Raw genomic sequence first — 13,217 nt, forward strand, 5'->3', positions numbered from 1 at the left:
TTGGATGGTCCTGGGATTGAACCTGGAGGTGCTCGACCTCTGAGCTACAGCCAAGCCCTTTGTATTTGAGAAAGGGTTTCACTAAGATGCCCAGGCTGGCCTCCAGCTTGGGATCCTCCTGCCTCAGCCTCCCTCTCATTTCTTCTGAGTCAGATGCAACTTTCATTCAGGTTTTTCCCAGAGAGAGAAGCAGGCGTCGGAGAACTGCTGCTCCTGAGCCGCAGAGGTTTATTGGGGGGATTCAGTGGAGGGGACACACTTTGTTCCACAGGTGGCATTTGTGGCCTGTGAGAAGATCCCTTTTTAGCTCTTCAGCTCAGCCAAGGAGCAGAGGGCTCCGGAGGGTTCCAGGGCGTCCATTCTGACCACCAGGCTCCCAGCTCCCATGCAAGCCCTCCCCTTTTTTGTTTAAATGACAGTTGCAGAGGCTGGCCTTGAACTTGAGAGCTTCCTGCCTCACCCCCCCCCCACACAGCTCTGATCCCGGGTGTGCCAGCCCTGTGCCCCACCACAGGCACTGTGTCCCAGCAGAGAGCAACTCGTCAACGGAACTCCACGTGGGACGCCACACTGGCTTCATCTCTCCCCTGAGTGAACAGAAGCCCAGAGCGAAGAGAAGCCCCACTAAAGGGCAGAGGGGAGGGGGCGCCCTCACTGGAGAGAAGCCACCTGCGGTCAGAATGTCAGTATGTCCCCTCTGGATGAGTTAACTGCAGACCTGTGGTCACAGCAAGTCACAGAAGCCACATGAGTAAACAACTTGGGATCCAAATCCAGAGCAGAAAGGACGCGGAGGCCAGTGTTGCATGGTGTTAGATACGGTGCCGTCACCCTGCGTCCCTGGCGCTGTCACTCAGGAGCCAGGTGGCAGCAGGCCTGCCCCGAGGAGGTCCCAGTCGGGAGAGGGCACGGGGCTGGGGCTGCAGCTCTGGCTATTTACATACAACTGTTCCCCACGGACAGCAGGTCCTCAGGGGCATCTGTGGGTCCTCTCCAGGGGTAGCCCTGGCGGGGACCCAAAAGTGGAGCAGCACTGGAAAGTGGCCCTCGAAGGACAGCAGACGCGTCCGTGGTCTGGGGCTCCCTGGGCTCCTGCAGTGCATAGGGAGAGAGTGTCACACAGGAAGGGCGTGGCTCAGCTGGTGCCTGTTCCTCTGGAACCACGGCAGGTCCAGGCTCAGCTTTCAGGTGCCCCTGCAGTCTGGCCTTCCCTGGGTCCTGCCAGGATTTTGTTTTGGAGGGGGGAGTACTGGGGACTGAACCCAGGGGTGCTTAGCCACTGATCCCCATCCTCAGCCCTTTTTTATATTTAATTTGGAGACAGGGCCTCACTGAGTTGCTTAGGGCCTAAGTTGCTGAGGCTGGCTTTGAACTCGCGGACCTCCTGCCTCAGCCTCCCAAGCCGCTGGGATTACAGGCGTGTGCCCCTGCAGCTGGCTGGCACCTGGGCTTTAAGTTCGAGTCCCGCCTGTGCTGGTGGTGGATGGGGCACGTGGCCTTCACGTGCACAGGACTGTCCTGTGCTTTCCTCTGCACAGGAAGGACCTCCCCCATCCACCCTGGGCCAGTGGAACTCTCCTGCCTGGACTGGGGCACCCCAGGTTGGCTCTGCTGTCCCTGCTCTCCTCTGCCAGCTGTATCAGGATGCAGAGCCTCCACCAGCCTCTGCCTGACCCCAAGCCACACCTCCCAGAGGTGGTATCTGTCAGCAAAGGACATGCTGTCATGTCATCTTCTTTTTTGGGTCCCTGTTAGGGATACCCCTGGAGGGGACACCCAGACGCCCCCTGAGAACCTCCAGCCCTGTTCCCTTTCTCTGCCTCTCAAGTGAAACTTCTGGAATGATTGCCATTCGCGGTCTCTTAAAACAGGTATCCCCCCATGTCACCAAAACAGCCCTTGTCACCAACATGCGGCACTCAGCTCTGTCATCTTCTCACCTCCCCTGTGCCTGGCTGCCCCCTCCCTGAGCACTGTCACCCTCAGGGCCCCGGAAGCTGCCTCTGCAGCTGCTTTAACCATCACCTTCTGCCTGGGTCCCCATCTGCCTTCCTTCCCTTGGTGACTCTCTGCCAGTCATCTGGCTTTCAGAGCCACCTATGCAGTGACAGTCCCCAAGGCTGTCCAGGCCCAGCTCCTGGCCTGCCCACTCCATGTTGCCTCGACGGGCACCTTGGACTTGGGTGCAGAGGCTCCTGGCCTTCCCCACAGACCCGCTCCCTGGCGCCCAGGGGGCCGGCAGTGGCCTCCCTCCCGCTCAGGCCGACCCTGCAGCCCTGACCCTCGGGCCCCAGGCCCCAGTCCATCCATCCTTCGGGACACACCCATGCCAGGCCCAAGGCAGCCCTGTTGGGTTCTTCCAGGCTCCACCTGCTGCTGTCCCTGCGTCTACCAGGCCTCAGCTGGACTCGCAGCACAACCCGCTGGCTCTGCCCGGCCCTCCGCCTCCCAGGCACCTCCCTGCCCGGCTCCTCCGCCTTCTTGCACCTGCCCCCAGACTTGGGGCATCTGGGGTTGGCCCTGCTGTCCCTGCTATCCTCTGGAGAGCGGGCAAGGCCCCTCGGGCTGCAGTGCCCCTGGCTGCAGACCCTGTGCCACCAACCTGTCACCTGGGCTTGCAGCTGAGAGGTTCCCTGGGCCCACAGGAGAGGGCAGGGCACCAGGTGGGCTGGACAGAAGACAGCTGGGGACAGGGTCCCCCATTCTCCTGAGCACCCACAGACACGGACCATGGCCCCGCAGGGCTCCTCCAAGCTGTGGGCCCTTCCCTCAGAGCCAGGCGGGCCCCAGAAAGCTAGGGGGTGCCGTACCTTCCTTCCCGTCTCCCCTAGGCCTCCCCAGTCATGGTCACGTCCCCATTCACATAGTCGGGCTCCCCAGCATCCTCCTCTGGGCTTCCTGCTGGACAGGGATGTCCTGCTATCGGGCCTTGCTCTGTGGATGGGGACAGGTGGCTGTGGGAGGGCTCACACCACACACTACCACTGTCCCCAGCTGGGTGCCCAGTCTCAGACCCCAGACCCCACAAAGTGGCCTGCAGGAGACGTCACACTGGAGGGGACTCGCAGCATGCATCTGTCTGTCACCAAGGCTCTCCAGAGTCCCTCGGAGACCAGGCATGCTGCTGGATGGGCAGCCGGCCCAGGAGGGGAGTCCAGGCAGGACCAAGGCCTCTGGGGCTGCTGTGTGCTGGAGGCTCTGCTGTGGAACGAGGGGTGTGGCCGGAGGGAGGCCCACCCCGTCCACCCTCGCAGGCCAGTCCCCAGCCTGCTCAAGATGCACCCTGGGCCTCTGTCCCGGGCCACATACCCACGGCCCTCCTGGATTCCCGCCACTGATGAATGGATGCTGAGTTCTGATAATCCTCAGTCTCCTCGCTGCTCGCAGGGACACAGGGATAACCTGCAGGAGGGCCCGTGAGGGGCAGGCCTCCCTTCACAGAGGCCTCCTGTGCTGGGAGCCCACCCAGGGAGGGATCCCCCTGCTCCCTCCCCCAAGGCACAGGAGCTCATGGGCCTCCTTGAAGGACACGGGGGCACCCAAGGCACCAGAGATGGAGAGATGGCAGCCCCCCAGCAGCAGGGACCTCAGCCCCAGCCAGGCGGGGCCTGGCCGAGGATTCACCCTGCCCTGGCCCAGCCCTTGGGGTGGGGCAGCCTCACCTGACTCCAGGGCTCTGGGCTTGCAGATGAGGACGTTCTCGTAGGAGGTGGCATCGTCGTCATCTGCCAGAGAGGGCAGGCATGTGGCCTGTCAGGCGGGTCTCCTCCCCCCTGTGCCAGTGTCTGCTGGGGCCCCAGGACATCAGGCGTCCTCCCTGTCTCCCGAGGTCACAGCCAGATGCACGGGGAGGGCTGAGAGTAGGGGCTGCAGCTGGAGGGGGGCCAGGGGGGCGGGAGGGGGGCAGCAGGGCCTGGCTGCTGGAGGGGCTGGACCCTTCTGATAGGGTGGGACAGGCCGAGGTCATTGGGCTTGGGGACCAAGGCTGGTGTGGCGACCCAGCCTGCACTGGGAGGCTTCTGGCCTCTGCCTCTCCCAGCGTCCATTTGTGGTGAATGGACACCAAGAAACAAGCCCCCCCAACCTCAGAAGTGTGTAGGGGACCCCACATTGGCATGGGCGAGCGTCCTGTTGGGGGCCCTCGGTGCTCACCAGGTGCCCCCGGCCCTGGGAGTTGGGAAGCCAGGCTGCTCACCCCCTCCCTGGCTCCCTGCTGCTCCCCACCATGGCTCTCCCCTGCCCCCGCTCTGCCCACATCCCCACCCTCTGTGGCTGCCCCATCTCCCCAGCAGCCTCTGCACATCTCCAGATCCACTCCAGCCTCCTCCCTGTCCTTCCCTTCCCCTGCCCTGCCCTGGACCGTGGCCTCTGAGGTCAAGTGCCCACCCCACTGCACCCACCGCCCTTCACCTAACCTTCTGGGGACTTCGTAGAGCACCCCCAGTTGTAGTAGTCTGCGGCAATGGGGTCTCTGGCCAAGAAAACAGACGCAGCACAGGTTGTAGGGTGACCCCACGGGGGACAGTGGGGCTGGGGCAGCTCTGGCCATCACTCCCCTAGGAACCCCGGATCCCTCCCTCCCCTTTTCCTGAGCACCTGCGTCACCCTGGGGCCTGAGGGGTGGCAGCCAGGCTACAGGCACCTTGCTAGGCCCTTGGCAAGTCCCCACCTGCCCGGGCTACAGTTTGCACATTGGTGACATGAAGAGGCACCTGAGGGCCCTCCTCTCCCACAGTCACCTGAACAGAGACAGTGCCCTCCAGCCCTGCCCAGAGCTTCCTCCACTGTAGAAGCAGTTCACGGTTCACAGGCAAGGAAGGGGGGGGGGCAGTGGCAGGGGGACAGGGGAGGCGTGGCCAGGGCAGGGGAGGCCACTCACATGTAGGCTGCATCCGAGTCCCCACCGTCCCCTGGAGAGGAGCAGAGAGTCAGGCCTGAGCCCCAGGCTGGGCACCCCCCGCCCCCAGCCAGCCACCCACCTTTGCTGAAGTTCTGGTACCTGGGGGACACGGGATCTGGAAGAAAGGCCAGGCTGTCCTCCCCTGCTGACCTTGCCCCTGCCCAACTGGTCATCCCCGTGCTCACACCAGGCACTGCTCTGTCCCCTGTGCCATCAGCCCCAACCCCAGCTCCAGTGCCTCCTGGAAAGGCGGCCCTGGTCAGCAGGACTCCTGCACAGGAGGGTCCCAGGAGGGACCGCCTGGCCCAAGCCCCTCGCTGGGCTCCCCTCTCCCCCCTCTGCTGTCACTCACCGTCCAAGGGGCTGGAGAAGTGCAGCAGCTTATCATTCCTGCAGGGATGGGACAGGCGGGGGCTGGGGGAGGCACTGGGGGAGGCCGGGCCTTCCGGGGGTCTGGAGGCCACAGCCCCACAGCCCTGGGTGAAGCCCTCAGAGTCCAGCCCTGGGGCTCTGGGGCCTGGGAAGGGAGTGAGGTCTGGGCCCAGCAGCAGCCAAGTGGGGACCCCCAGGGCTGCAGGAGCCCAGGGCCTGTGACAGGAAGCCTGCCCTACCTTGCAGGTGCCATGTCAGGGTTCATGCCCGTCGGTGGCCCTGGCCAGGGCTGCCTGACCACTGCAAAAGGCAAAGAGGTGTCGGCCAGGCCCCCTGGTGTGTGTCCAGGCCACGCCCAGCCTCCACCCCGGGACTCCTGTGCCCAGGGACTCACAGGAATACGTGCGCGCCACTGCAAAGCTCTGCCGGTTCTCCTGCCTGGAAAGGTGGGGAGCTGGCTGAGCGGGCTTGGCCTCCCACAGCCCAGGGACACAGGGACAGATCGGGAGGGGACACAGAGCGCAGGGTTGGGAGCTCCACAATGGGCGGGGGCTGCTGCCCCCCAGGCCTCAGACCAGGGTCCTCCTGCCTCCACCAGCAGGCCACGCCCCTCCCACTGGGCCCCCTTCCCACGGCCTTGGATGGAAACCAGCCACCAGCCAGACCAGTCCCCCAACAGGGCCTCCACCTAGCCACATCCTGCTGGGCCCCAGGGCCCAGAGATGGGGAGGGGTGTCTGGCAGGGCTATGGAGGCCGCCCTAGGCTTCTAGGGCCTCAGGGTTGGGCTGCTCAGGGACTCGTCAGTGACCAGGGGAAGTGATTTCAGCCACAGTGACCAAGAGCCTGCCCCCTGCCTGATGCCCTAGGAATGTTTGTCCTCCCCAAGACGATGTCCCCCCTGGGCATGTTCAAAGCTGCCATTTACTCCTCAATAACTGGTGAGCCACATCAACGCTCAGCTGACAACCAGGTACCCCACCACCACAGGGCTCCCCATTTCCTTTGCAGAACGCTGATTTTGTTTAGGGGGCCATGAGCCCATCTAGAAGACTGTTTGCCAGCCTTTCTCACACCTAGGTGTAGCCATGATTAATCTCCGGGCAACAAGATATCCTTACACAGAGCACTTCCAGCTGGGGTCCACCCTTTTTATCTTTATCCCTTCTTTATTCCTACTGCTTAGAATGCAGAGATGAGGGACGGAGCTCCAGCTGCCACCTTGGACCATAAAGCACCCTTGAAAATGGTTGCTGCCCTTACAGATGAGCCATGGCTACCTGGTCCAGACTACCCGGAGCCAAATCAGGGAGGCCTGATTTAGGAGGGATGTCCTAAAGCCACATGACAATCTGGCACAGTTTCCTAGAGAAAGGGACTGGGGAGCTGGGCCTGGTGACAGTTGCTTTGGGCAGTCCTGCAGGACTGACCCAACTGAGGTGAGAGAGGAGGGCAGGGGAAGGTGCTCCAGGGAGGGGACAGTCCAGGAGTCCCCCCCCACCACGAGGACATTTAGCCTCTGGCCCTGGCCATCTACAGCTCTGGGATCCACTGGGGACGGAGACCATCAGGGGCTGAGGGGGCAGGGTGGAAGAAGGAAGGGGCTTGGGGGCCACAGGGGAATCTGCAAACACATGGCTCAGAAATCAAGTGTCCACAAGAGGCCAGACAGGCCTGGCCCTGCCCTGGGTGGGCAGGAGGGGGGATTCTATTTCCACACCTCACTGTGGTTTTTCAGTTGCAAAGGGAAATGAGGAAGTGTGTGTGCGTGCCCCCCGGGTGTGCCCATGAGTGTCGTGATGCTGTGTCGGGCTGTGCATGTCCCTGAGTGTGGTCTGTGGTCACTCTTACTCAATCACAGGGACACTGAAGGCTACTGCCCAGCGTTGTTCTTGGGTCTCAGTCCCACTCTGGTTCTGTCACATCCAGCAGGCAGCCCCATGGGGCCTTCTCTCCCAATCCTGCCCCCTCTTGGGCCTTCCTTGATCCCCCAAGGGTCATAGCCATACCCCTTCCTGAGCCCCTTGAGCATTTCCAGGGGGCCTGGGACTTTGCTCACTTCCTGTGCCCAGCTCTCCCGGGGGCCATGGCCTGTGAGGCTGGGCTCCCCTCTGCCCAGCCCAGTGAGAGCTGCTGGGCTGAGGTCAGAGTGAGGCGAGGACAGGTGGCCTGGGCCTCTGAAGCTGGAGGTGGCTGGTCCTGCCCCAAGCCTTCCCTGATCCAGGCTGGGGTGGGGCCTGGACAGCCCCTGGGCCCTTTCTTCCCCTGCCCTGACTGCTGGGGACCCTCTGGAGCCCGCCCCGGGGTGGGGTGGGGCAGGGAGGAGCGGGGCGGGTGGGTGCCCACAGGGAGGCCACTCACAGGCTCCTCTGCTGGTAGATCTTCTCGGCCTTCTTCAGCCCTGCGGGAGAGGTGGGGTACTGAGCCCCAGGGACAGGTCTGCGGCCCCTCCTCTCACGTCTCCCGTGCCCTCTGCAGGACTCAGGCAGGACTCGGGGCCCAGCCAGCCATGCTGTGGGCCACCGGATGTCAGGAGAGGAGGGCGCAGTGCCGGGCATCCCAGGCACCCCAGCCACCCTCCCGGTACAGAGTGACTTGCCCGCCCAGAGACCACCCTTGACTCCTCAAATCCAAAGCCCCCGTGAAGCAGACCTGTGGTCCTCAGAGGGCAGCTTTGCGGCCAAGCCAGCTCTTGGCCTGGGAGGTCTCTGGGACATTCTCACTGTCCCCATCCCCTTACCTGGGCGCGAGCAGCGCACACACAGCCCGGCCGCGGTCCCCAGCAGCAGCAGCAGCGCGGACCCCAGCCACAGCAGCTCGGTCCCGGTGCTCATGTCCGCCCTGGTGACCCACCGGCGCCTGCAACAGGCCCTGAGTCAGGCCGGCCCCCACTCAGGCTCCTGGCCCCACTGGGCCTGGACAGCCCTCATCGGTAGGCCACAGCGTCTTCCCTCCCTGCTCCCGGGACTGATGGGCCGCTGTTCCCCATGGGACCAGCCCCCAGGCCCTGCCACTGTCACCATGGTGTGAGCTGGGGACCGAGCCCATTAACGGACGCAAGCACACCTGCGTGCAGCCCAAAGCCACTGCCCCTGCCCAGCCAGCCCCGAGGGACAGGTCACCCCGATTCACAGATGGAGAAACCCAGGCTGGGGTGACCACTCGTGGCTACCCTGGCCCCAACCCGGGCTCAGCTGGCCACGACCTGCCACGTGTCCTGGGCTCCATGGGACCCGGGGTCTGAGGTCCCTCCTCCCACCTCTGAGAGCCCAGGTGCCCACCCGACACCCCCACACTGGCGCCCGGGGCCACCTCTGCCTCCCAGGACCTGAGAATGGCACTTCCTCCCCCGAGCACCTGTGATCCTGAGTCCCCGCCCCAAGCCAGGAGGGAGGTCAGGAAGGGGCCCCCAGGGGAGGGAACAGCTGCCCACAGCATCTGGCAGTGGGCTGCACTGGGGTGGCAGGGGTGGAGGGAGGACAGTCGGGGTGAGGAGCTGGCAGAGGGCTGCCACACAATCCGTGACCCTCCCTGCCTCTGGGCCTTGGTGTGCATGCCACACGGGGAATGAACTATAATGGCACTCGGCACTGGCAGGGACACAGGGGGGCTGAGCCACTCTGTGCCCACCAGTTCTCCCCACCTCGTCCCCAGGGGAGGGCTTGGAGTGGGCACAGGATGGAAGAGGGCTCTGTGCCACCCGCCTGCTGCCCCAGGCTGGGGCTGGGGACTAGGGCTGTCCCCTTGTTCACTCTCTGTGCTTCCGGGGTGATGGTGGCAAAGATGAGGAATCTCCATGCAGCCCTGAGCCACAGGGGGGCCGTCACGATGGCCTCCTCGCCCGCCCCAAGGCCATGTGAGTCAGTGAGCACAAGTGGACCCACAGACCTGTGACCAGCAGAAGCCGCGTCACCCGGGACGGTGCCCAGGGGAGCTCGGCTCCCCTGCCCTGGCCTGCTGTGCCTTGACACCCCTCCACCTGGGCAGCCGGGGCCACCTCTTCTCCAGCTGTGTGAAGCGGGAGCACCTAGCCTTGGGGAGGACTCCTGGGACCAAATCCCGCCTGTGCCCAGAGCCTCCAGGCCTCTGTTTCCTATCTACAAAATGGGGATCAGCCCCAGGCCTACCCACGTTGCTGCTGGCCGGGCCCGCTCTCCCAGGGGACACCAGCTCGGGTCCCTCTTACTTCTGGTTGCCTGGCTTGCCCTCCCCTGCTGACCCCAGTCATCTTTGTCCTTTGGTTAGGACAGTGACTCTTTCTACCTCCTAAGACTCGGACACAGGCACGTTGGTGGGCTGGGGGCCCCGCACCAGAGGGACAGAGGGCACACCACAGGGAACAGTCTGCTTAAGACCCCAGGAGCTGACCTGATCTCTGCTGCTGCCCTCCAGGTACCTCAGGCCTTCCCAGGGAAGATGGCCTTCCGCCACCAGAGCTGACTGTCCTGGGTGGGCACAACTGTGGAGTGCCCTCAGCCCTGGGCGAGGGACAGGTCAGGCCTGGTCCATGTCCTCTCACCTATTGGACAGGGGAGATAACGACACTTGCCCCTCAGGTCTGTCCTGAGGCCCGGCTTGGACTTGTGACAATGCATGTGGTGCAGGGCTGGACCTTGGCGGCTGTGACCACTGGGACTTTTGTCACCACTGTGGTTCCCAAGGACTGTGGTGTGAGATGCCACAAAGCTGAGGGTGGCCTGCAGCAAACGCTGTGGGCAGCTGTGCTGGAGCCTGCCTGCCTGGCTGCCCGCAGACACGGAGGTCGGAGCTTTCCCCCACAGCCATGAGGGTGAAGGGCCAGGGGCCTGGGGAGGGACAGGGCCAACGCCTGGGGCACCCGCCTGATCCGAGGCTGTTCCCCAGGGAGGCTCCTCCTTAGGGGAGCAGCGGGGCCAGAGGGTGCTGTGTCCAAGAAGGCAGAGGCCGGGTGCAAGCCCAGGGCCGGGGGCTTTGCATGCCCCTCCCTCCCGGTCCCCCTGTGCTCCAGGCTGACACTCCACCCTGTCCCTCGGCCTCCCACTGCCGTCCAGGTTTCCAGAGAAGGTGGTGGCAGGCAGCAGGCTGGGCCCCTGCCCCCCCCATCCCCCCCCCCCCCCAGCCCTAAAAGCCCCAAGGGGCCAGGTGGGGCTGGGCGGGGTTGGCCTTGGCTCTGGAGGCCAAAATAGCGCAGAGGGAAGTGGGCAGTTTTCATATGAGCAGGGTTTGCTGAGAGCCGCTGTGGGAAAGCGCTGGGTGGCGGCACCAAGGCCCCCAACCCGGAAGGGCCTCACACACCATCCGTCCAGTCACCCAGCCTGCTCCACGTGCTGGGGACAGGGACTCGGGCCCAAGGGCCAGGGCAGTATGAGAGGTGGCACCCGAACTCCAGGCTCTGGGCCGGCGTGATCACGGGCGCTGCCCTGGGGTCTGTCTCTTGGTCCAAATAAGCCTGGGTCTCCAATGAGGCTGGGGAGAGTCCTCTGCAGGGGAGGCCGTCCGCCCAGGTAGGGGCAGGGGGAGGAGGGGTGGTCAGGCCCGGCAGCCCTTGTCCCAGGGGCTGTGATGGTGGTGACGGCAGGGTGGCTGAGAGGCTGGCCAGCCACAGCCTCCTGTCAACAATGCTGGAACAAAGAGGCCTCCAGCCCCACCATGGCTGTCCCCTCCAGCCCACCACAGCTGTCCCCTCCAGCCCCTGGCTGAGCTGCAGGAGGGTGGGCCTGGCACACTTGCCTGGAGTCCCACAGCAGAGATAGTCCCACTTCTGGACAGTGACAGAGCCACCCTGGGGGCTCTCAGGGCCATGCTGGGCTGGGATGGCGAGGGCAGGAAAGGGGCCAGAGCCACAGGGACAGCTGCTGAGGGCCCTGGCCACAAGTGCCAGCGTAGGAGGCGCCAGGCGTCCCTGCCTGTTCCCACCCACCCAGTGGCCACCAACTGCCCCTCTGGGGTTGGGGACAGCCTCGGGGCCTCTGCCTCAGCCAGGCTCCAGGCACCCTGGGAAACACTTACCTGAGAGTCAGGACGCCTCACTGCGGCCACCCCATTCTGTGCCCACACATGCACCCGCACACCTGCCCGAACTGCCGCCAACGCCACAGACTGGCGGGCAGCAGGCGAGGTGACGGGCTTCCTGTCAGCCACTGAGTCATGCTCACATCCGCTGCTCGCCGGACAGGCTCAGCTATTGACAGAAAGGGAGGGACAGAGGGCACAGCACAGGGAACAGAAAGACGCGGACACACATGGGCAAACACGTAAAGACCCACCGTCACACCCAGAGAGGAGACGCACCACGGGACGGGGACGAAGAAGGAAAGCTAGATGATGGTGGAGACAGGGAGCAGGCTCAGACACCACCACACACACGCAGGGACACGGGACGCTGGGGACCGGGTGGAGAGACGTGTGGCACATGCATACCAGGGTGGAGCAGATGAGGACATGTGTGCAGAGGACGGAGAGCCACTGGTGGCAAAGGAAGGCCAGGCCTGGCGCAGGCGGTTGGCAAGGACCTGCAGCTGCCCTGGATGAGGTGACCGACCTCTGTGCCCAGCGGCCCTGGTGGGGCCCACGAGAGCACATCCTCTGGAGTTGCCAGTGGCCCGGCCATCCAACCACCCGAGCCCCTGTGGCCTGGAGGGGACTGAGCCAGAGCTGGCGGTGGCTTGCAGCCAACACTGTGGGCAACTTGGCCCAGCCTGCCCACCTGGCCACCTTCAGGGAACAGGACCTCAGCTTCCCCGCAGGGCCCCGTGGGGACGCAGGGCCTGAAGGAGGGTGGATGCCTGCGTGCCCCCCCAGGTGGGTTCAGCGGCGCATTCCCCAGGGACGGCCTCTTATTGTTGGGATTCACTCGTACGCGGCACCCCGTGTGCCAGACACCAGGGCACGGGACAGGGGGTCCCAACCCACAGCAAGTTTGGCGTCTCAGAATCCAGGCCCCCAGCCCTGGGACACCACTAGGGTCTCTCAGCCTGGGTTTTGCCGTCATCCTGTCCAGGACAGTGCTGATGGGCAGCCAGACCTGCCTCTGCTGCCACCCTGTGGAGGAGGAGGGTAGCACAAGTCCAGGCCCTGGCTCAGGGAGACCCTTGGGCGCTGGCTCAGGAGTTGCCCTGTCCCACCCATGGGACAGACTGAAGCCAGCACCATCGACTCCCAGTTGGTTCCAGGGTAAGACCAGCAGCCCTGTTCCATGGGCATCGCCATGTGCACTGGGCTCAGACATCTTTCCACAGTGACACCCAGGGCAAGCTGGGGCGCCAGGCCAGTCCTCCCACTGGGACCATTGATCTGGCATCCACATACTTGAGGACATCCTGCATTGGTTCTCCCATCCCTGGACCGTGTGCCTGGCTGGGTCACCTCTGGCAGGGGCAGAGGAGTGACCCCAAGTGCTGAGGCCCACCATGGCTGGGGTTCTCCCTGGGCCCACTGGTTCCCAAGCCCAGTGGTGGTGGTGGTGCCTGCCAAGACGGTTCTAGGTTGGCCCCGCGTGGAGCCCCCACCTGGGCACTGCCACACTCCCCAGAGGCTGTGCGTAGGTGCTTTGCTTCGTGCAGGGGAAGGGACCCAGGGCCTCCCCATGCCAGCTCTCTGCCTCTGGGCTGCCAGGCCCTTCTCTAAGTTCCACACCTCACCTGCCATCCAGTGTCAGAGAACAAAACCTCCAGAAGAAACCAGAGGCTCGCTTTCAGCTGTAGAACGTCAGGAGCATCTTCCTAGTGGAGTCCTTTGTTATTTAACAGTCTGGGTGCAGCCGCCTCTGGCCAGAGAGGCCCAGCACCACTAGAAAGCCTTGATATACTTAAAATGTATTCAACACAAAATTTATGGGTTTTTGTGGTTTTGGTGGTGCTGGGAATCAAACTCAGGGCTCACACGGGCCAATACCACCACAGCCCCTCAGTCATTTAAAGTGTGATCAGAGGCACAGATGACCTCAAATGCTGCCCACTCTTTTTTGTT

At 64.0% G+C, this 13,217-nt stretch overlaps 1 protein-coding gene across 4 annotated transcripts; it reads right to left on the reverse strand.

The window, feature by feature from the left end:
• Positions 1–211: 211 nt before the first annotated feature.
• Lat2 (linker for activation of T cells family member 2) lies at positions 212–11,546 on the reverse strand. Of its 4 annotated transcripts, XM_027948651.2 has the most exons (14): positions 11,259–11,429; positions 9,639–9,789; positions 8,011–8,129; positions 7,632–7,671; positions 5,667–5,710; positions 5,512–5,572; positions 5,253–5,290; positions 4,980–5,015; positions 4,880–4,910; positions 4,416–4,471; positions 3,663–3,725; positions 3,310–3,402; positions 2,811–2,934; positions 212–1,092 (listed from the first exon to the last, which is right to left on the reverse strand). In XM_027948651.2, exons 3-13 carry the CDS (start codon positions 8,102–8,104, stop codon positions 2,828–2,830), a joined length of 663 nt encoding a protein of 220 aa, XP_027804452.2. In that variant the 5' UTR covers positions 8,105–8,129; positions 9,639–9,789; positions 11,259–11,429; the 3' UTR covers positions 212–1,092; positions 2,811–2,827. The 4 variants fall into 4 exon arrangements, with proteins under 4 accessions (XP_027804452.2, XP_027804451.2, XP_027804454.2 ...); XM_027948650.3 differs by lacking the exon at positions 9,639–9,789 and having other exon boundaries at positions 11,259–11,428; XM_027948653.3 differs by lacking the exons at positions 3,310–3,402; positions 9,639–9,789 and having other exon boundaries at positions 11,259–11,546.
• Positions 11,547–13,217: the final 1,671 nt, after the last annotated feature.

Source organism: Marmota flaviventris, chromosome 19 (assembly GCF_047511675.1).
Source record: "Marmota flaviventris isolate mMarFla1 chromosome 19, mMarFla1.hap1, whole genome shotgun sequence".
In the NCBI taxonomy this organism is placed as follows: Eukaryota; Metazoa; Chordata; class Mammalia; order Rodentia; family Sciuridae; genus Marmota; species Marmota flaviventris.